This window comes from Typopeltis vanoorti, chromosome 12 (genome assembly GCF_054136105.1).
Source record: "Typopeltis vanoorti isolate ZY-2024b chromosome 12, IOZ_Tvanoo_1.0, whole genome shotgun sequence".
In the NCBI taxonomy this organism is placed as follows: Eukaryota; Metazoa; Arthropoda; class Arachnida; order Uropygi; family Thelyphonidae; genus Typopeltis; species Typopeltis vanoorti.
In genome coordinates, this window is record NC_143560.1 from 75,152,612 (window position 1) to 75,176,704 (window position 24,093).

Genomic DNA, 24,093 nt, shown 5'->3' on the forward strand with positions numbered 1-24,093 from the left:
AAGGAAGAATAATCACATGGCAGGGAAATAGAATTTATACACATGCTAAGAGATAATTACTTAAGGCAGCATTTGATGGACAGGACTAGGGATGAGAGAGAGTATTGCACCCGGTCATAATATTATAAAAAAGTACTCATAACCAAGTGAAAACATTGCTTCCAATTGGTTAAAGAAGTAATGTACTCTTCACTTGGAAGATTGTAAACATGAGGATATTCTGTCAACAACAGATATTTGTGAAACTACCAGGTTGACGATTATGACAAGCTGAGGCAGAAGCTTAAATACATAAGCATAAGACACTGCTGGGCAAGTATGTTAGTAGGGAATGGGATATAGTTATGGGTTAATTAGAGCAGGACTGTCCAACCTTAGGTAATCCGAGAACCGCATTAAAAATAAAATATTTATCCGAGGGTGGCATAACAATGCGTATCTAGTGATTTGGTAAACAGCAGTCACACAACTTCGATAGCTGAACAAACGAACAACACTAATAGCGCGTTCACGTTCCCGCAAGCGCCCAGAGAATGGGCGTTGGAACAAAACAATGTCAGAACGCTTCTTTTATACTTCTAATATTTGAAAAAGACGTGGGTCTATAGTGATGTAAAAAAAATAAATAAAATAAAATTATCAACATCGATATTTATCCATTAATGATAGAATTAAAATATGTAACACGAATTTGATTCGGATTATTTTATTTTTTTCGCTCTGGAAAATAAAAACCCACAAGCAGGCCGCAAAAAATCGCATCCGGAATGCTGGCAGAGCTTTGGACAACCCTGATCTAGAGGAAGCAGTACTAAATTGTATACTTTTGGTGAGGAGAGTTAATCAGGTAGGAGTTAAATGGAGGAGTAATATCATTAAGCATGAGCTAGAAAGAAAAAAATGCTGTGGAGGGAATATAAAGAGAAAAGTGACTAGCAAACTAATGAACAGGAATAGGCTTGGGCAAGAAAGGTATAATCAGAATACGAGAAGAATCTAGCTAATTAGGCGAAAGGAAATCACAAAGAGTTCTTTCGTTATGCAGCAAGTGCGAAGAAGAATGACTATGGGAGATTGACCTTACTGAGAATGAAATGGTCGAGAGGAGACAGCGAAAAATAATTGAGTTATTGAGTGCCCAATTTGCAAGGGTAGTACATCATTCTAATGAAGTTACACCTTTAATCTATGATACAGCAACAATGTGGGAACAGAGGCGGATGAATTGGAGGTGCTTAGGATATTGCAGAATCTCAGTGTAAGTACAGCTGTGCGATTGGACGTGATAACAGCTATGGTTTTCCGAGAATATGCGAGGAAATGGGATTGCCTTTGACTAGGCTCTTTAAATCTAAGCTGTGGTAAAGTGTCAAGGGAGCGGAATTCTCTTACATAAGGGAGATTCTAAGACTATGGTCGCATATTATATACCCAGAGGAAGTTTTTCTACGCATTTTTTCGACCGGTTCCTGAGTAATCGATCTTTGGAACAGGCAAGTGGGTTTTGTTTCCCCGTCGACTCGGATTGTTCGTCTGGAAAACTCAGAAAAATCGACCGTAAAACCCACACTACTTTCAGACATTAAAATATTGTGTTAGGCTTTGGTACCACAAGATGGCGGCACTTTTTTTCCTCTCTTCGCTTCGTGCCACTTAATTAGTGATAGCCTTGGGCAATCTATCTCTGCTTGGCTACCAGTGGAGATTGCACTGCCCACTCAGTCTCCAAAAGTTAGATAAAACGGCTTCGGCTACTCCATATATGGTAATAAACAGCGTTATCTGATTTTGATCATAGCAGAGTAATATCTGAGTTGGATAAAGGAAATGGCTACAAAGTGATTTTACTGGAAATCGCAAAGGCATTTGAAAGATTACTACATGAACTTTTATGCAAATCAGAACAAATTGGATGTATATGACACGGATAAGTGGATAAGAGGGTGGCTGCTTTTTGGACATCATCCAAAAAGTGATAAATCGAGGAGTACCAACGAGGCGAAAACAGATGACTAGTGGTTTGTCGGAGGTTCAGTGCTCTGTACTCAGTGTTTAATTTTTACATAAATGACAGAGGAGATAACTTGATAGGAATTATATAGTTGTGTGCTGATGATGCCAAATTAGATAGTGTAATAATTAATCAAGACGTTTTGGAGAGTTGCAGGACGATTTCAATAGGCAATCAGTAAGTGCTAAAGATAATGGGTATCGGTTTAATGTGGAGAAATGTAATTTTGAGATACAAATTTTTAATTTTGATTACAAACCATATGTGATATTAATATATGTATTGCACTTCAGGAAATAGATGAGCCAAGAGATATAGGGATGGTAGTGGTAGATAGAAAATTTAAGTTTAGAGGGCAAATTCTACGGTTGCTAAAGTAGCCCATAAGGTTACTTGACTATTGAAGAACACATTAACATTAGAGGTAAGAAAGTTGTTATTCCTCTTTATAGGAACTTGGTACACCCACATCTGAATTACTGTGCTCAACTCTGGTTCTCTGGGTTTCTCGGGGATGAGGAAGCGTTGGAGTTTCGTTATCCGAAGGTTCATCGTGGGAGACCCTCCGCGATGGACTACATATAGGTGTCTGTATTTTTTTAATCAAATTTAATTATTTATACCTCCTCGCCTACTCCCTATATATACAGGAATAAAAAGGCGTTAGCTGATTTTTTTTATAATTCATGACATGAAGAAAAATTAGGCCTGTGTAGCTCAGTGGAAGTGGCGGTTGTATCTTCTGCGCTAGTCCTCCCGAAGATAGACGTCAATTCTAGTCTAGTCGCGACTGGAGGAACTTTTTCTAAGCCAATCTTCGACAGGTTGCCGAGTAAGACGATCTCTGCTACGGGCAAGCAGTTTTTTTCTTCCAGAAACTCGGGTTTTTCATCCTGTAAACTCAAGAAAATCAACCGTGGAACCTAATCAATTCAGACTGTAACATACCTGTTAGAGTTGGTACCAAGCGATGACAGAACTTGCTTGCCGGACTTTTCACTGGTGACAGCTTATAAGTAGTCATCACAGGCCAGATATCTTTGATTGGCTACCGGTGGAGATTGAACTGCCCAGTCAGTCTCCAAAATCTTGATAGAGTTAAAAGGCGGTGCATACTCCCTATAAGGCAATAAAAGGCATTAATATTATTTATTCATTACATGAACACAGTTATGCATAACAGATTCTCTTACACGTACATAATCTTTTTATATAATAGTAATAATTGCTTAGAAAAATTTCCTCTAGTCGGCGACTAGATTTGAAAGCAAGTCTTCCTTCGTGCGGTCAAGCGCTCTGATCTGCAAACGCAACATCCTCTGAGATACAAAGGCTTTTAATATATATATTTCTGCTCTGTACAAAATTCTGTACACAGTTTAGAGTACCATAATTTGTTTTTAATATTTTTTCTTTGAATATAAATACACATAATTTTTTTTCTATGAGTATCATCATTTATTATTATACATCTTATTGATATATAGAATACAATAATTTGCAGCCTATGATTATGAGAATTGGCTGAGTGAGGCGGGCTATTTCCACCTGCTACGAAGCTAGGTTTAGCTTTTATGAAGAGAGCGGTATTAGCCTTCGCTATTTAGGTTTTTTTGGTACTGTTTATGGATGGAATGTAGGCGTTTGATGCTCGTGATTTGTGATATGTATATAATTGTTAATGCTGTATTAACTATGTTGGTATAGCTTCCAGAGTTCGCGTTTTAATGTACTGTAGTTTCAATGTGTTTGAAATTTCTTGGCAGGTTTCTTAGTAGCATGGGTTATCATGATATGAAAAAAGAATCGTATGAGTTGTTGTGGGTTTTGTTATGCGATAAATCGACAAAATTTCTCTGTAAATGTTGTTTTTTGCAACATTTTTGCAATAAAATCTTGTGTCAAAGTTTTTTCGAGTTAGTAATTTGTTAAGCGTAACTAATGTTTGCTTCATATTGTCATTATATTTCTTAAACTTTTAAAAGTATTAGTGTCATTTTACCCAACCAATTTTTGTTGTTTGTCGATTTCTTGTGCTTTTTTATAATGTTTGTAAATGAGTGTTACTGGGTGACTTGTTTTTAGTTTTTTTCCAGAGATTTTCCTTTACAGTAATACTATTTAGAATGTCGCAATTTATCGGTGGTTTATTATTTGTTTGTCTCCTCGTTTCTTTATGCTTTGCTGTTTTTTTGTTTGTTTGTCGATTTCTTTTGCTTTTTTATAATGTTTGTAAATGAGTGTTACTGGATGACTTGTTTTTAGTTTTTTTCCAGAGATTTTCTTTTACAGTAATACTATTTAGAATGTCGCAATTTATCGGTGTTTTATTATTTGTTTGTCACCTCGTTTCTTTAGGCTTTGGTGCTTTTTTGTATATTTCTGTGAACAGTAATTGAAAGTTCTCGTATTGAGTTACAATGTCATTAATAATAATAATAATAACAACAACAACAACAACAATAATAATAATAATCAGTATTAAACATGGAATTTTCCAAAGTGATTCCATGTCACCGTTACTCTTCAACATTCCTTTGATACCTTTATCTCTGATTCTAAGCAAAAAAAAAAAAAAATTGGGTATGAAATTAATAAATGAAATATTAAAATTTTCCATCTATTGTATATGGAAAATAGGCCCAGCAAATAGACTCTTTACTGATCCGAGTTTGTATTTTCAGTCAGGACTTTGGTTTAGATAAATGCGCAATTTTTTCTATTAAACGAGGAAAAATGAATGACACTAGCAATTTTAATTTTGATCAAGAGAAATATATAAAAGCAATTTCAGCTGACGAACACTATAAATACCTAGGAATATTAGAAGCCAGTGACATTCTCTACTCGAAAGTTAAACAACAGGAAGCAGCAGAATACACCAAAAGAGTTAGAAATATTCTGAAAACAAAACTAAATGGATTAAGCACAATTAGAGTAATGAATTCTTGGGCTATACCAGTGATCCGATATACAGCTGGCATAATAGATTAGACAAAAGAAGACCTGGACAAACTGGACCTCTAAACTAGGAAATTAATGACTATGCATCATGCAGTACATACAGGAAGTGATGTTGACCGGTTGTAGCGACCAAGGAGAATAGGTGGACGTGATCTGCAGCAAGTGAGACAGACTGTGGAAGAAGATGGAATTAGTTTAAAAAATTACATCGACAATAGCTGTGAGCAAATGCTTCAAGTAATTACACAAGTGGGTCTTCGAAAAGCAACAGGAAACAAATGCGATTACAAAAAGAAACAGCAAAATAACCGATATATGCCCTGGAAAAATAAACCTTTGCACGGCCAATTTCTTAGAGATACTGAGCACAAAATTGACGTGAACAAGACGGGGCAATGGCTTCAACATGTATATATTAAAAAAGAAACAGAAGGATTTATTCGAGCAGCTGAGGAACAGGCATTAGAAACTAATACAATGAAAGCAAAAATTTTGAACATCAATAATAACAGCAAATGAAGATTATGCGATCAGAAAGATGAGACTGTAGAATGTCTAATCAGTGCCTGCAGCAAGATAGCTGAAACTGACTGTAAATACTGCCATGATCAAGTGGCCAAAATAATTCATTGGTATGTATGTCTTACCTACATCTGTCTTTCCTACATCTGATAACTGGTGGCATTATAAAATAGAGACAGTATTGGAAAACGAAGCAGCAAAATTTCTCTGGAACTTTAGAATACAAACTGTTCGCCATTTGGAACACAATAGACCTCACCTCACAATTATCGAACATTGACAGGTTTGGAGTATCGATATCGCAGTACCCAGTGATAATAACATTAACAACAAGGAACAAGAAAAAATTAGTAAATATCGAGATCTGGCAATCGAAGTTGGCAGGCTGTTGCTTTAACACACTAAAGTTATCCCAATAGTTGTAGGTGCACTTGTCGCAATTTCAAGGCAGCTATTCAACTATTCACAGCAATTAAACATCAAGAGCCTGTGTAGCTCAGTGGATGTGGCGTTTGCATACCACAGTGCTTTACTGCACGAAGGAAGTCTTCTTGGATCCGAATCTAGTCGGCGACTAGAGGAAATTTTTCTAAGCCTCTTTTCAACCCTTCCCGAATTAGTCGATCTGTGGCACGGGCAAGCGGGTTTTTTCTCCCGGAAACTTGGGTTTTTCGTCCCGTAAACTCAAGAAAATCGACCGTAGAACCAACATTATTTCAGACATTAAATATATTGTGTTAGGGTTAGGGCCCACGAGATGGCGCCACTTGTTGAGCCGTCTCTCTCTTCACTGCGTGCCGTTTACTTAGTGATAGCCTTGGGCCAGCTATCTCTGATTGGCTACCAGTGGAGATTGTACTACCCACTCAGTCTTCAAAATCTAGTAGGGCTAAACGGCCTCGCCTACGGGAATAAAAAGGCGTTAGCTGATTTTTTTTATTTTTTAAAACATCAGGGACGAATGCTAGTCTTGAAATTCACATTTGCTCTTGTTATCATTCAGTGAGTGAGAGGTGTGATTGAAGTCTAATAAGCGGAATAATGAATTACTGACCATTTAAAACTATATATTTACAAATTTATGTATTACACAAATACAACATTTATTTTACAAATTATATTCTATCTTTTTCAATTTAGCTACTTGAATACAAATTCTACCCTACTGTTCTTCTTTATGAACTAGTCAAGAACATCGTCATAAAGAGTTGGTTGTAGCTTAATTTTCCAAGCAACACACACACTTGTAAATGCTGGCTGAAGCTCACTGGCTAGAGCTACATTGACTGCATATGGCTCGTGTTTAAGCAACAGAGTGAGACGACGTGAAGGGAGCGGATATGGCTATGCGCGTGCATGAAATCACAGCGCTGTAGCGAAGACCTGGAAGCTCCCACAACCGACCAAGCCAAGGTAGCTTTGACTGGACGAGCAACATCGGTCTTCGATATACAACGCAAAACTCAATTATTGCCGCGCATGCTTAAGACGTTATAAGCAGAACTACAACAGTTCTGTTTATAAATGCATGCATTTATTAACAAATAAGTATTACTTCTTTCTCAAGTAATGAGCTTGCGCAGCAAGCATGGAGAATTCTCCGCTGTTAAACATCAACGAAGTGATCCATATGACCTATAAAAACATCATTACTTGGAACAGTCCACATTTTACGATGCTGTCTGACAGACTATTTTTAGATTCTTGGATAGAATCTGAATTGTTCTGTATCACCAGTCAAATTGTTGTTTAAATCTTGTTTTGACTGGTATCAATTATGTGAATAAATAATAATAATAATAATAATTTCATTGATATCTTAATATTTTATTTTTGATTTCTTTTATTGTTATTTTTATTACTCTGATATTTCAGTGATATTGATAAAATAATTTTATTTTATTGGTATTAATTTTACTGACATCACTGTACCCCATTAACAACAAAGAACTGTAAAAAATTATTAAAGATCTAGTTTTGGCAATCGAAGTTGACTGGCTGTGGCTTAAACACACCAAAGTCATCCCAATAGTTATCGGTGCACTTGGTGCAATTTTAAAAACGCTATCGACCAATTTACAATAATTAAACATCAACGAAGTGACCGCATGTGATTTAAAAAAAAAAAACGACATTGCTTGGTTCAGTTTATATTTTGAGACGCTACCTGACAGAATATTCTTAGATTCTTGGGCAGAAACTGAATTTCTCTTTATCACCAGTAAGACTGTTGATTGAAAGATATCTTGTTTCACTGTGTATCAATAATAATAATAATAATAATAATAATAATAATAATAATAATAATAATAATGATAATAATAATAATAACTGTTGACAGCATAAAATAGAGACAGTATTGGAAAATGAAACAGCAAAAATTTTCTGGGACTTTCGAATTCAAACTGATCGGCATTTGGAACAGAATAGACTTGACCTCACAATTATCGAACATCGACAGGTTTGGATCATTGATATCACAGTACTCAGTGATAACAACATTAACAACAAATAACTAGAAAAAAATTACTAAACTTCGAGATCTGGCAATCGAAGTCGGCCGACTGTGGTTTAAACACACGAAATTCATCCCGATTTGAAGTTGCACCTAGTGCACCGATAATTATCGGTGCACTAGGTGCAACTTCAAAGAAGCTACCCAACTATTTACAGCAATTAAACATCAACGAAATGACTCCATATGAACTACAAAAAACAGCATTACTTGGAACAGTCCATATTTTACGATGCTACCTGAGAGACTATTCATAGATTCTTGGGTAGAATCTTGATTGTTCTGTATCACCAGTTAAATTGTTGTTTAAATGATGTCTTTTTGACTGTGTATTAATTATGTGAATAAAATAACAACAATAGCAACAACAACAACAATAATAATAATTATTATTACTACTACTACTACTGCTACTACCTCAGAAAGGTCCAAATAGGGATCTAGGGAGGACACCATAAATTCCACAATATCCTCACTTCATTACTTCCACACATTAGGCTAGTGTGCTCTATGCAGACACATGATGGATAAATAAATAAACAATTCAACTTTTACTCCATAACTCCACAATCTCGTACCCATGCCATCTCTCAGGTTTGGCTTTATATTAGTTTTGCATTCTCATCCTTATTAACTTTTTTCTCCTTATGCTGTTCCCGTCTAAAAAAAAAAGATTCTAAACTTATAGTACAATAATACCGTGCGTGAGCTTAGGATTTTTACTATTTTTTATTAATTTTATATAGTTTTGTATTTTTATTATTTTTACGTAATTTGAAAATACAACTGTAGAGAACAAACATGATCTTTTTTAGGCTATATCAAGCAGTGGTCTCACATTCGATTATGAAATTCATCTCCCTTCTAAACAATCACAAAAATCCATGCACGCTTCTGGATTCAACCAGCAATCTGTTAGTTGAACAACGAGCACACTGAACATTTCGCATACCAAATTTGTAGGATTAAGCCTCAACATTTTGGGACTGAAGTTTATTATTATTATTATTATTTATTATTATTATTATTATTATTATTATTATTATTATTATTATTATTATTATTATTATTATTATTATTATTATTATTATTAAGTCCTTTGGTCAGAATGTCCTGGGTTCGATTCCTGTCCATGACGTGAGGAACATTTATCTGGTCTCTTTCGACTAAAGACGAGTTAGCGAGTCTCATACAGCAGAAGTGTTTTTTTTTTTTTTACTGGCTCGTGAAAACACACATATTTACCCTAATAAAATACATGCTTAATCCTTTATTAGTAGTGCTCAACTAGTCTAAGGCACCGTTGAGGAAAGGGAGAAACTGCACACGAATAATAATAATAAAAAAAAAATGTTATGCAATACGGCCGAGGAGTCCACGGACTACTCTTGAAAGGCACTTTATATCACACAATCATTGCCTACAGGTCTCTTCTTCATTTATGCACTGCTTCACTATCCGGTATGCACAAACTAAACAATCTACCATCCATTAAGAGCCAGTTATTTGTCTTTTACTTGTGTATGTACTTTGGTCGATTTGCCTGTACGTGAGATCTAAAACTAAAATGTCCGATTGAAAACTTTGCTATCCCTGTATGAGATCGGCTTACTTGACTTCAATTGAAAAAAAAAAATCTTTTTTTTTTTTTTTTTTTGTTCTCGTTTTTTTGTTTTCACTTCTCGTCGAGAACTGAAGTTAATTGTTTTCAACGTTGGGAAGCATTGTCCAGTCGTTCTTCCAACCTCTCGACAGAGGCGCTATTGCAATGAAACGAAAGCTGTGAAACCATTGAACGAAAGGTGGCGTTAATACTTGGCCCAAGTGCAAGTTTTTGACTTGAATGTGTTTTGTTGATTTGTTCTAGTAGGAATTGGTATAAGTGTTCCTGAATTATGAGTGATTTGGTTGTTTTAGCGTGGTCGCTTACATAAGTGTTAACTGGGATTGATATTTTCAGAAACAAAAATAAGATATGCAGTCATTTAAAGTTTTTTTGTGTCCTTGTTGCAATCAAACTTTTACTGGTAAAGGTAAGATTTGTATTTAAACTAAGTATAATAATGTCATTTTTCATAGGAAAAACACATAATTCACTACAGTTTTAAAGGAGAAAGTAACTAAGACAGCAAATGACTTTCATGCTGCGCAGCACAAGAGTATTTATCATAAGAGAAGGAAGAAAAATAGAATGCCATTTCACTTATGACATAAGGTTTCGAGATAAGTACGAAGGGAAAGAACAGTATCCAGAATACTTTATTATTATTCAATTAGTGCTACTGCCGTACGTGTGCGCAGCTGTCTTACTGCTGTTTAAGGGATGAATTGTAACTTTTCATCCGAATAATCTACTTGAACTGCACAGGTTTCTCTGCAGCAAAACACTACTGTAAATCTGATGCATTTTTGATATATATACCGTCATTACACGGGTTGCTTAAAAGTCAAAGCTGTATAACTGGAAGGAGACCTCCATATAGCCTTTTAAGGGATGCAAAGAACCGACTGGGGCTTTTGACCCAATGTCATATCCTCACCTTCTTGCAGTGCACCCTGTTAGGTATTCATCTGGATACTGAATGAAAGAGGATTGGCTGGCAATTTGTAATTTAGCTGAAAAAATTGTATTCTTAGTGGCTAAACCACAATGCAAAATGATTGTACAACATGACAATTTCATGGCAACTGGGGCATCACTCAGTTAAACAAGGTTTCTATGTCAGAGAACTAGGTTGAACAGCAAAAAGTCACCTACTGGAATAAATCCCAGAACACATCCCACCTCAACACCAAAGGAGTTCAAGATTGGTACTGTCGTCATAAGAAGCATCAGTGGAAATGGAAATAGTAGAAGAATTGGATAAGTACCAGATTGACATAATAGGCATGACTGAAAAGACAAAAACCTTGGAGAATCAGTGGCAAATCCTGAAGAAAACATTGATTCAGCCAGAGACGCATGTGGTGAGGTTGCCTCTAAGGATAGAGAACTCCATGATGGAACTCAGGAAGTTAGAGGCAGTAAAGGCAAAGAAGAAAGCATCTTGAAAGTTCCTGGCAAGTAAGGCAGCTTGTGCTCTTAGAGAATACAGACAGAATTGTAAGAAAGCGAAGCACTGTGTAAAACTAGCTACACAAAAGTCATTATTATCCCAAGACCTCATGGAGTCACAGACCCATCTAAGAAGTCCATTTTGTCATATACATAGCTCATCATACTGTGCCTTAAACACATTCAAATTCTCTGCAGACACCACACTCTCAGGCAGTGCATTCAATTATTCATAACTCTACATGCAATAAACCTGTTTATCACTCCCCTGCTCACCTGTGTTCCTCCTATCCACTAGACTCCTCAAATTTCATTATCTTAACATTTCTTTATATTCAACATTCCAGAGACCAGAAACTATTTTAGTTCATTTCCTCTGGATTTTCTCCAACATTCTTCATCCTTTTGGAAACCAGGTGACCAAATCTGTGCACAGTAGTCCATATGTGGCCTAATCAGAGCTTTATACAGTGGAGCCAGAATCTCCTTCCTTCTAGAAGTCAGTGTCCTCTACATCATTGCCAGAATTCATTGTGTTGTCCACACAATTTTGGCAATATGTCCTCTAAATTTCAGATCCTTATCCACCATCACCCCAAGATCTCTTATTTCTTCTATCTCCAACAATATATCCCCACCAAGAGTAAATAATTAATGTATATTATTCTTATTATTCTCTAATACTCTTATTATTTATTAATCTAATAATCATTAAAAATAAGAGTAAATTGTTTTCCAAATTTTAAAACCTTATATTTTGCAACATTGAACTGGAATCCACACTCCTGTGCCCATTCACCGTCTATTCAAGTCTTCTTGTAAGGCCACATGTGCTCTACTCCTCATAATTTGTCTCAACTTTGCTTCATCTGCAAACAAATGAATATCTCCATTCAAATTTTCTCCAATATTAACATACAGACTAAACAGCAATGGTCCTAAAACAGACCCCTGAAGCACACCACTAGTATTTATTTATTTAGCATATGGCTTAATAAAAAAAAAAAAAAGATACATTACATCAAAATATATAAATACATATTTGTGCAGACAATAAAAATGAGACAGGTTATGTGCATATACAAATAGTAAAAAAAAAAAAAACTCGTTAAAATTTTAAGTCTAGTTCAGCTAGCCATTCAAGAGCTCAAGGATCTGCCTCAAAAAAGTCTCGGGTTATAAGGGTAGGTTATAAGGATATGCTGCATTTCTCCACAATGTGCCAGATGGTTTGGTTTATGGCCCCACAGTCACATTGGGAGGTGTAGGTGCTCTTCCCCACTTGTGTAAGTTGGCTGTGCAGATACCATGCCCTGTGCATATCCTATTAAAGCTTTTCCATAGATGATGTGGAAACTCAATCCCGATTTTGATTGGGAAGGATATACTTTAAGTCTGGTGGCCATTTTGCATTAACGTTGAAATTGCTATTTACTAGTTCTTCAGCCACGATTGGGCTACTTGTATATAGAGGCTAATGACTTCACATCAGTTGCCTTGTCACGATGATTTGATGTGAAGTCATTAGCCTCTATACAAGTAGCCCAGTCGTGAAGTTTGTTCATGTGCAAACTTTGTTTGCTTAGGGATGAAACCAAGAATATAATTTCTTGGTATCTTTAATTTATAGTATAATCAAAAAAGATAATTTCTTGACATCTTTAATTTATAGTATAACCAAGTGGGGGCAGAAAAACTTTCAACAGGTAGTTCTTGAAGCCTCTATACAAATAGCTGAGTCATGAAGTTACTTCAAGTGCAAACTTTGTTTGCTTACACTTGGATAAAGGATAAAACCAAGCATATTATTTCTTGGCATCTTTAATTTATAGTATAACCAAGCGGGGAAAAAAAAGAAATTTTCAACAAACAGTTCTTAAATATCACTCAACTCCTCTTTTCATGCTACAGCTCCAAGCTGTTTCCTGAGCTTCTCATAATCACCACCTTGTAGTTCCACATATACCCGTCCTCTCATGCCTGGCAACCACCAGATAATCACTTCATGGTCACTCTCACCAGTGATGAGATGATCAAATCCAAGAACCTCAATCCACATGTTCCTTGTGTTACATACTGCCTGAGGTAGTTGTCCCTCAAAAAATCAAATTCATTTTCTTTACTTCCAGTTGCTATCTCATCATCCCAATCTACATTGCCGTAATTAAAATCACCCATAATGATCATGCTTTCCCCATTTGCTTGGCTAATTTGCTTATACATTTTATGGTCATTACCTTCCACATTATCAGGTCTATAGCAACATCCAACAAAGTACAAAGTATTTCATTCTATTCACCTCTATCTTACACCATACTGCCTCAGAACCATTATTTCTCTCTTGCATCTCTAACTTGTATGGACAATAACTCTTTTTCCATCATCATTAACACGCTAACTTCGTTTTTATCCTTTCTGTCTTCACAAAATACATCATAGCCTTCCATCTCTCTTCCTGCAGAATGTCATCATCATCCAACCATATCTCACTTATGCCAATAATTTTTGGGTGAACAATTTCAATCAATGCAACCCATGTTTCATTTCCCATGTTTCTGATATTTCTATCATTCATACATAAACATGACAGCTTATTCCTTGATCTGTAACAAGTTTCACTGATACCACTTATTTGATGTGACTTCTCCATACTTTCCTCAAACCATTTATTTTCCTCCTTAATCATCCCAGAACCTCCTTCATATCCAACTGTTTTCCTTACATCCTAGGTCAGTGATGGCAAACCTATGACACGCATGTCAGCACTGACACACTTGAGGGTTTCAGGTGACACACCTTGGATGTTGAAAAATATTGGTATTCTGATGAAAAAACTGCGATAAATCGTGTAAGATCGCTCTCAGTTAAGGCGAAGGTAGGTTTGTTCATTGAAAGAACTTTCTACCAGTAGTCAGCAACAGAAAAGTCATTAAATGTAATGTAAGTTTGTAATTTCAGTTTATTAAATTAATTGTATAATATGAATTCATAGATTTTATATCAATGTCCTATTAAATAAATAGCCTAATATCATATGTATAATCACCATCTATGATTATGTAGTTACATTTATAATGCATGTATGCAAGTGGCACATCAACAACGTCAATATTTAAAAAAAAAAAGTTTGACACACCTGGGTAAAAAGGTTCACCATCACTGTCCTAGGTCATCCCCTTCCCTTTTTGTCTACACACACACACACACACACGTACGTTAACATCTACTTAAAGCATCAGCCTTTTTCACACTGTATTCCCATGTCTCCACTCTGAGTCTCCCTGTTTGTCTTGCACACTTGTTCTCTCATTCTCTACACTCATGCTACCCATTTCTTCATTCATTAGCACCAACAGTTCACTCTCTCCTTCCTTACTCTCCTGCTCTTTCACATCATTTCTTACTTGGTCAGATTCATTCTCTGTACTCATCCAGTAGCAGTCTGTCTGAATGACATACCAAAACCTTTCAAATGCAGTGCATCTCTCTTATGCTGTTCAATTCTTCCTTCAAACTCATTCCACACTTAAACAAACTGCACTCCTTTTTCTTCACACATTTCTGCTAACATATCATTCATAATTCTTACTCTCCACCTCATTTCATCACTGTCATTTCATCACTTTCATCACCTCAATTCTTACTCTCCACCTCATTTCATCACCTGGGCAATACGCTGACTTCCTTTCCTATCATGCTATTATCCCTTCTCAAAAAACCTTCTGATATTCAATCTTACATTCTTCTTTTTCTTAGTCAAGTCATTTGTCCCTACTATCACTACCAACTCCTTCGCTCACTTATTCCTCATATCCATTGCCTCAATCAGTCCATTTTACCTCCAGGAAAAACAAACCTTATGCAACTTCTCATTTACCACTAATAATCAAATTGCCATACAACACTACTTGTGGATCTTTAGTTACCATTTTCATACTGACATCATTTGTTTTCATCTTCTTCACTCTTCCATACATATCTACAATTCTCTTCATTTCACCCCACATCCACCTCATCTTTACAACTCAATTTTCAAATCTTGTGTCCTTTTTTCCCTATCATTCACTCTCGCTATTTTATCGCCAGTCACTTATACACCATCAATCCCACTCGTCACCTTATTATTCATTGCACTCTGTTCTTCAACATTATTATTGCCCATTTTATCGTTAATTTCACTTGGTTTTTTAACATCACATAAATTATCACTTGCTTTACTGTCAATTGAACTGTTTTTGGCAGTATCATTTCCACATACTGTCTTGAACATTCACATGGAAAGTCGTGGGAAGACTTTGGTAAGAAAATAAATATCAGGAAGATGGCAAAATATTCTGGAGGCCATTGAAAAAGCTTAGAAAAGGAAGAAAAAGTAGTGTAAAAGGAATCACAGATAAAGTTCACATGAAAACTGAAGATAACGATATTCTATATGTCTGGAGTAATTATGTTGAAAGACTACTAAATGAAACACGCAGTGCAATCATGATGGTAGAAACTCCTAACAAGAATGCAGTCAGGAAACCATATCCATACTTGAATTAGAAAAAGCCATCAAAATCCTGAAATGCAGAATAACAACTGGAGTAGATGAAATTCAGCCAGAAATTTATGCTGAATATGGAGGTACCAAATTTTTACAGTGGCTGTATTGCATAATTCAGAATGCCTGGTTAGAGGATCGAATTCTAGAGGATTGGAGCAGAGCACTCATAATACCCATATATAAAAAGGAAAATAAAACAATGTGAAAATTACCAAGGTATTTCCCTGGTAAGATTTATGCAAATATACTTGAGAAATGGCTAAGAAAAATTGTGGAAGGGAAGTTTTGTGAAGAACAAGTTGGATTTGTGTGAAATAGAGATTGTTAGGATCAGGTTTTCATAAGTGATGCATATAACTACCTTGCTCATATTTCATTATCAGCAAACATTTGAAGATCTCATGCCAGGTTCTTCTCAGTATCATTAATGCACAGAGTGAACAACAATGGTCCAAGAACTGATCCCTTGAGAAACAAAGGGATCAGTTCTTGTTGTTCCTCATGGGATCATATCAGTAGGGATCAATCTTTGGAAAATAACAAGGATTTGTATTTAAGTTCTGTTGATCTGGAAAAGGCATATGGCAAGGTGACAGTAGAACTCTTCAGAATGCTACAGTTATATGGTGTAAATGGGACATTATATCAAGCAATGTGTAATCTCTATTTAAGCTGAAGTCAGTAGTTAGAATTGAAGGAGGTACAGGAAGACGATTTGAACTAAAATCAGGTATGTGACATGGGTGCACACTATCTCTACTGTTATTCATTATCTATATGGATCACATTATGAAGGAAAATGTTATTTTGATATCAAAATTGATATTAATCTTAACTCTTTATGCAATCCAGTACAAGCTTGCAAGATTCCCTGACTAAATTGAATAACTGTCGTAGGCAGAAAAATAAAATAAAATAAAAAAATAAATAGGCAGAAACATTGAAAACATCAACTGTATCCTGAATGGGGAACAAATGGAACGTGTACAATATTTCAGCTATTTAGGTACAGTTTTTAGAGAAGATGGTAAATTAAATATGGAAATAGACAACAGAATTTGTAAAGCTAGTATGATGGGAAGTCAGCTGAATAAATTTATATGGGATAAGAAAGAAATTAGTCTAAACACTAAATTGGCCATATACAAGACAGTATTCAAATCAATGTTAACTTATGGTCTGAAAGCTGGGTAAGAAATAAAACACTTGATCAAAGACTGGTGACCTCTGATATGGGAGTTCTGAGAAAGATTAGTGTAGTGAACAGATGGCATCAATGGCAGTATCACATCAAAAATGAGGATATCAGGAAAGAACTTGTCATTGTTAGCATCCAGGAATGTGTTAGTAGAGCTAATCTCAGGTCACTTAAACAGAATGGGAGAGGAAAGATTAGCAAAACAAGTGTTCTTTGCCAGTAAAAGACCCACAGGAAAACCAAGATATAGACAGATTAATATAGTAAAAAGCACCTTTGCATTCATGCATATCTTATGCATGACTCAATCATGCATAAGATATGAAGAATGTTTATGAAGGCTTTCAATTGAAGGTGAATTGATTGGTCTCATATGGAGATGGAAGGGATTTTCTTCCCTGGAGACTTGGGTTTTTCATCCCACAAAACAGTTCAGGTAAACTAGTTAAAATAGTGCATTCAGTTTATAAACATCTTCTTCTTCTCTTCCATCTAAGATGGGTTGAGTCTTCTCTTGAGCCGGGTCTTCCAGTCTTCTCTATTCCTTGCTGCCTGAAAAAGTTCCATATATGTTCTGCATCCCGAGATGTTCTTTATTGATTTCAACCATGTAATTCTTAGTCTTCTGTGTCTTCTTTTTTCATTTGGAAAAGTATTGATTAGGATGTTAGGAAGTATGCGTACAGTGTGGCCAAACCATCTAAGTTGTTGTTTTCTAATTTTTTCTATTATTGTCTTTTTATACAATAATTCTTGTCTGACTGTGCTGTTTGTTTTTTTTTCTATCGAACTTGTTCTATTTATTTTTCTTAAGCATTTCATTTCGAATGCCAGCAGTTTTTTCTCCTCTCTTTTCTTAACTGTCCACACTTCTGCTCCATAGATGCCTGTTGGTATAATTATTGATTCATATAATTTTATTTTGACTTGCTTAGATACCTTGTTTGTTTTCCAGATTTTCTGTAATTTTCCCATGCTGGTCTATCCTATCGCTATTCTGTGTTTGATTGTTTTGAGTTCATCTATTGTTTCTGTTAGTTTTGATCCAAGGTATATGAAGTTGCCTACTTGTTCTATTTGTTCTCCGTTTAGGGTGGCTGAGATGGTAGTTCCGTTCCTCCCTATTTTCATCACTTTTGTCTTTTGTATATTTATTGTCATGTCATATGTTTTACAGGTTTCGTTTAGCTTGTTTATCAATCTTTGTAGTTTATTTGGTGTTCTTGCAATAAGGATGAGATCATCCGCATATTTGATATTATTTATGTTTAAACCATTGACATTGATTCCAGGCTCATTGTCTATTGCTTTCTTTACAACTTCGTCTAGATATATGTTGAATAAGCATGCGGATAATGGGCATCCTTGCATTACTCCTTTTTGGATCTCTATGTGTGTCCTTTTTTAATTATTTCATTTGTCTTAGAGTAATGTTTTATGTCCGTGGAGTCGCCAGGAGTCGGAAACGACTCAATGGATCATAACACACACACCACAATATTTTATCAGAAACTGTATTGCATTTATCTATTGCTTTTTTCTAGTAGAATTTTAAGAAGGATTTCTCTATTGATACTATTCAAAAGTTTGTTTAAAGTCAAAACAACAATATAGTTCTTTATGGTCTTCCCAGCTGAGCTCTGCTAGTTGGTGCAATGTGAAAATCTGGTCTCTTGTTGAATAGTTTCCTCGGAACCAGCTTGTTCTATGCCTACCAGTTCTTCATAGGTGTTTTTTAATCTATTTTGTATAATCCTTATGAATATTTTATAGGTGTGGGAGAGTAAATTGGTCTGTAATTTCTGCAGTCTCTTTTGTCTCCTTTCTTGTATATTGGGATGATCTTTCTAGTTCTCCAGTCCTCTGGGATTTCTCCTGTTTGTAGTATTTTATTGAATAGGGTTGTTAAATATTCTATTGATGTGCTGCCTCCATATGACCACAATTCAGTAGGGATAGTATCAATATCTGGTGCTTTATTGTTTTTCATCTGTTTTTTTGTGTATCTAACTTGTAAAATTTTTGTTGGTCATTATTTTCTTCTATTGTTGGCATTGTAGTTTTCTTTCCTTGGTGAAAGATAGTCTTAAAATGGTTTGAACCAGATTTTTCTTATATCTTCAATATTCCGGTTTTCAGTCATCATGTTGTTTATCATTGTTACTGCTTTTGCTGAGAATTCCTTTGTAATTTCTCTTATAGTGTCATGGAAGACTTTTAGGTTGTTTTGTTGGTATGCTTCTTGGCATTTCTTAGCTTTTTCTTCTAACCATTTTTCTTTGACTTTTTGCATAAGTTATTAACTTTATTTTTTAGTGCTCTATATTTTTCTCTATATTGTTTTGTTGGTTTACAAGTATCTTGGCCTCTCTTTTCTCTTCTATTGTAGCTATGATTTCTTGGGTTATCCACTGTTTGTTTATTTTGGGTTTGGTATAAACATAATAGTTTATAAACATTATAAACTGACTTCATAGCCTAAATTGGTTTGGCTGTATGTCTAAAACAACCACCCAACCAACCTCTCCAAATTTCATACCTACTTGAAGCCATGAGTCATAGTAAGAAGAGGCAACCCTTCTCTCCCCCCTTGATGGCAGTCCACATGGTTATCTCTTAGTGGATAAAATCATTTGCTTCTAGAATAACAAGTGAGCTTAATTTATTTTTTTCTTGATAAGCTCATGTCATGTGTATGTGTAGTTGTGGATATATAGCTATGCCTGCTCTTTCATTCTTTACTGTGCTTCATTAAATCAGGACTTGACATCCATTCTTCAGACGCTTATGAAATTACCAAGCTGTCGCCTTACAGTTCTGTACATTCCAGGGAGAAAAGTATATCACAATAGTCGGATTGCTAGTAGCTGAGATATGACAAAAGCCATGACCTAGTGGGCAGTGCATTGATGAAGTCACTCAAGTGACTGATGTTCCCCATGCAGAAATCTTCTGTATGACAGTTCATTGAGACTGCCACACAGTAGACTAGAAACTGTTGTGCTGCACGTTTTGAAAATATCTAATTTTAAAAATGAAAACAAAAGTAAAAAGACCAAAAAAAAAAAAAAGCTATGGGGGATGCCAGTCATTTGAGAGCTAACCTGACCATTTAAAGTCAATAAAACAAATAAATCACCACCTCAACACAAATAAAAATGACTGAAAACATGACAAAAACTAGTACTAGAAATATTGGTACCAAGAACCAAACATCTCTGTCTTGCAGTCCTCAAGAACTAACCTAATGTATACCCATCCTTCCTCCACCTCAGAAAACACACTACTACAACTTGCTCCCATAAAACACATTACTTCTTCACCCAAATACACTTGCCTGCCCCACCTAAAAAAAAAAAAAAAAAAAAAAAAAACGTACGCCACCACATTCATCATAACAGTACTTAATATAACATGCACACACTAAACTGTAGAAAAATCCATGAAAATAAATATCACACAACAGAAAACGGCAGCACAATAAAAATAAGATGAAAAAACCATAATTTAAGAAACTACTAAGACCCAAAGCACTTTCAGTAAAAAAAAAAAAATTGCATAATGGTTTGTTCTTTCATATGGGGTGCATTGGTTTCTAATCTTCCATTTGGCAGTATGTCGATCACCAGAATGTAATTTTGGTGACACCAACAACATGCTGCCCACTGGATCACATGGTTTTGCTTACTTTTTGGCTATTGGAAAGCAGTCTATTATCTTATCAATATACCATTACAACTTCAGTAGCTTGCTTTGGTGTGCCATTAAGTGTAACAATTTAACTACTTGGAGTAGATGATACAGGAGATCTATCTGAGAAATAAGATCTTTCTCTCAATTTTTTTTGATATTTTTGGAATTTTATCTAATCTCATCAGCATCTTATTGTATTATACCGAGAATATTATTGTCATCAGACCTTCATGTAGTCAAAAGACTCATTGTGAATTGTCCCACTCTTACATGCACATAACTTATCAAACTATTCCTTGTACTCATTCACTGTTTCTGCATTCACTACTTTCAGGCAATTTATTTATTATTATTATTATTATTTAGATGGATATCTCCATGGAGTTCAAAGATTAATTGCAGGAGACCCACAATACCTATCATACATCTCCTTAAACTTATTCACTGTTGGGGCACTCACAACCACCTCTAGCAATACATTCCACTCAATTACAACTCCAAATCATTATAATCACACTCTTAGCAACTTCCAACCGTGATCCCTTGTTCTCCCCATACTCCTCATGTATTGAAAAATTTCTTTTGTGTCAGTTTACAGAATCCCTTTAGTAACTTAAGTTTTTATCATATCCCCTCTTCTCTGCCTGTCATCTGAACCCTGAAACATACATACCTTCAATCTATCCTTATAGGAAGCATTCCAGAGACCTGTCACCCACTTGGTCGTGCATTTCTTAATCCTTTCTATCACTTCTTGATCCCCAAGAAATGTAGGTGGCTGAATCATAGCCTTATAAAGAGGAATAATAACCTCCCTGTCTTTAGTGTGTTCTTCAGCATCCAAGTAATCCTCCAAGCTATTTTGCCAATCCTTTCAATATGTCCTCTGAATTTCAAATCTCTACCATCACTCCTGGTAGAGATTACCAGGAGTGATGTAACCTAGTACCAGGATATCTACATCACTTTTATCAGCAGCACAAGCTGTATCAGTCATGTACAAATTAAAGAGTAGTGGTCCTAGTACAGAGCCCTGGGGCACACCACTAGTCACCTTCATTCGTCTTGATTCGACTTCATCATACACAACCCCCTAATGTCTATCAGCCATCCATGCTACCACCCTCATATCCATTCCCATTTGTTCCAACTCATGTAATAATTTTCCCATGTGGTATTCTCTTAAGTGCCTTTGTCAAGTCCAGCAGTATCATGGTATAGCCATTTCCTTTATCCAGTCATTCTGTCAACTTATTATAAAATGCAAATAAATTGCTGTGGCAGGACCTAACCAACCTTTTACAAAGCTGTGCTGCCCCCCATAGAGTATCATATTCCTATCCATCCATTCCTGATTTTAACTTTTAACCCACTTTTTCAGTACTTTAACCACCACTTCAGAGATACTAATCGGTCTATAATTTTGCTACTAATGGAAAGGTTTAATTATTTCAGTATTCATTCACAGAGACATTTTCAGGAATACAATGTTAAAATTGTAATAACATACACACAGTCACTCAAGAAACAATAAGTAAGTGGTATAGACTAAATGAAGACTATATGATGGGTGCCATCTATGGGTGCTGTTGACTAGCCTTAGATGTTGGTTTGAAGGCCTAAGAATTAGTCTCCCAAATCTTGGGATGTTTAATACATCCATATTTGTTAACATTAGGCTGGATTTTTAAATCTGCAGTGGATTCTGAGATGTCTCAAGTTTTTATTTAGTGTGATGGAGTTTGGTGGTTTTCTTCCATCTGCAAGGTATTCAAGGCATGGTCTGACTGACAATATTTGTGGTGGCAGATGTTTTTTTTTTTTTTTTTCTTTTTTTGTTCTTCTAGATAGATATTAGTAGATCTCCAAGTCTGACTATGATATGATAAGTTGCAAGAACAAGGAACCTTTTAAACATCTGGAATAGAGACTATTCCAGATGTTTAAAAGGATACACTAAGGTAGTGTATCCTTAGGAGAGCAGAGAAGGGGAAGCCAGCTTCAAATGAGGTTTGTAACAGAGCAGAGATCATATTTCTTTAAAGTTCTGGCTATATCTTCTGAAGTGCCTCAGATATAGGGAATAGTGATGTAGTCTTTACGTTGAGAGGAGTGTGAAGATGTGGAAGGAATACATAATTTGTAGATCTTTTTGGCATTGTAACCATTCAACATAATAGGTTTGGCAAATAAAGGTGAGTTCTGCTGTAAGGGAAGGGAAGCTTGGGTGGAACAGAGGTTGGAGGCTCTGATAAGGGTTTTGATAATGATATACTGTTGGGGGGGGGAATGGTGAGAAAGTTTGTGTGTTTTTACCTGTATGCGTAGGTTTTCTGTAAACTGATCCCATTCCATTCTATCCCATTCTAGTTTGTTACCAGCAGTACTTACCGAGGTTTTTTGCACATTCTTACACTCAGGTGCCTCAATGGTATCTGTACTTGTTCAACCCCCCCCTCCCCCCCAAAAAAGCTATAATTTCACTGATTTTGCACATCTGATCTCACTTCATTCAACATTTTTTCCATACTCTGAACACCATATCCATTTAAATGCAACCCATCCACCTTACATAAATCCTTTTGTCTATTATGTGCACTCCACCACATCATTCCTCCTGTATTACCTATCTCAACTGAACTCTGTCATGCCATGGCAACAGACTTGCTTCACCCTTATTTCTTTTGCTAATTTCACTAACTCTTTCATGTCCCCTTTCAAATCATTCCTCCCAGCCATCACAACTGTTTCACTTGACCCTTTTTATTCTGAATGGGAAGTATGAAATTACACGTGTTTCAACTAAAAAAAAAAAAAAAAAAAAAAATCTCTACCTTAGAAAAACACAGTTCTGCAAAATTGACTTTCTTTTCAGCGCATTCAGAAGCAACAAAGCATAATGTGGATGTAAGCAATATCATTTTAAGTAACCAACACCACTGTGTGTGTATTTTCTTAATTTTTCATGATACTGTATTTGTTAATGATAGTTAATCATCTATTCTTCATCTACATTTTTGTGTGTGTGGGAAATCATGGCTTAATGAAATAAGGTTATGGATAGTCAGTGTCTCTGTTAATTACATATGCTTATGGCCACTTTGTGTATTTTATGAGCCAAAGAACGTGAATTTCTGGAGGCAAAACCCTGTCACTTCTATATAAGACTGACTAACTCCCCCCCCCCTCAATTCAAAAAATCCTAATACAAGTTTTGTGTATTCTAGACAGGATTCAAACCCATATCTTCCCAACCAAAGGCCATTGCTGATACCTGAGATATACAGGCTCTACTGTCTTTTGTAAAACAGCTTTTATCGTTTTATGTTCCTTTACTTTTGGAGCAGATCTTTTTTGCAAATTGTAGATTTTCTGTATATTGTGTGTAATGAATTATTTATAATTTTAAACATTACAATTTTTTTTTCCTAGCTAAATTTGATGTGTTTTCTTTCATTTAGATTCAAGTCGAAATAATTACTCTGCACGTTATCCACTCATCCTTAATTGTGGCCATACAGTATGTGAAAATTGCATAAAAATTTATGCGAAACATCACAAAAAAATTAACTGTCCAGTGTGTAAGGTA

General features: G+C 35.6%; 1 protein-coding gene across 2 annotated transcripts in view; it reads left to right on the forward strand.

The window, feature by feature from the left end:
* Positions 1-9,786: 9,786 nt before the first annotated feature.
* Positions 9,787-24,093, forward strand: part of qin (tudor domain-containing protein qin) — a 544,378-nt gene continuing 530,071 nt past the window's right edge. The window contains exons 1-2 of one of the 2 annotated variants that reach the window (XM_090401282.1): positions 9,787-10,045; positions 23,966-24,090. In XM_090401282.1, coding sequence (XP_090257408.1) covers positions 9,988-10,045; positions 23,966-24,090 — 183 coding nt within the window. In that variant the 5' untranslated portion in view covers positions 9,787-9,987. The remainder of the gene's footprint in view (positions 10,046-23,965; positions 24,091-24,093) is intronic. The other variant, XM_090401283.1, reaches the window with a different exon arrangement.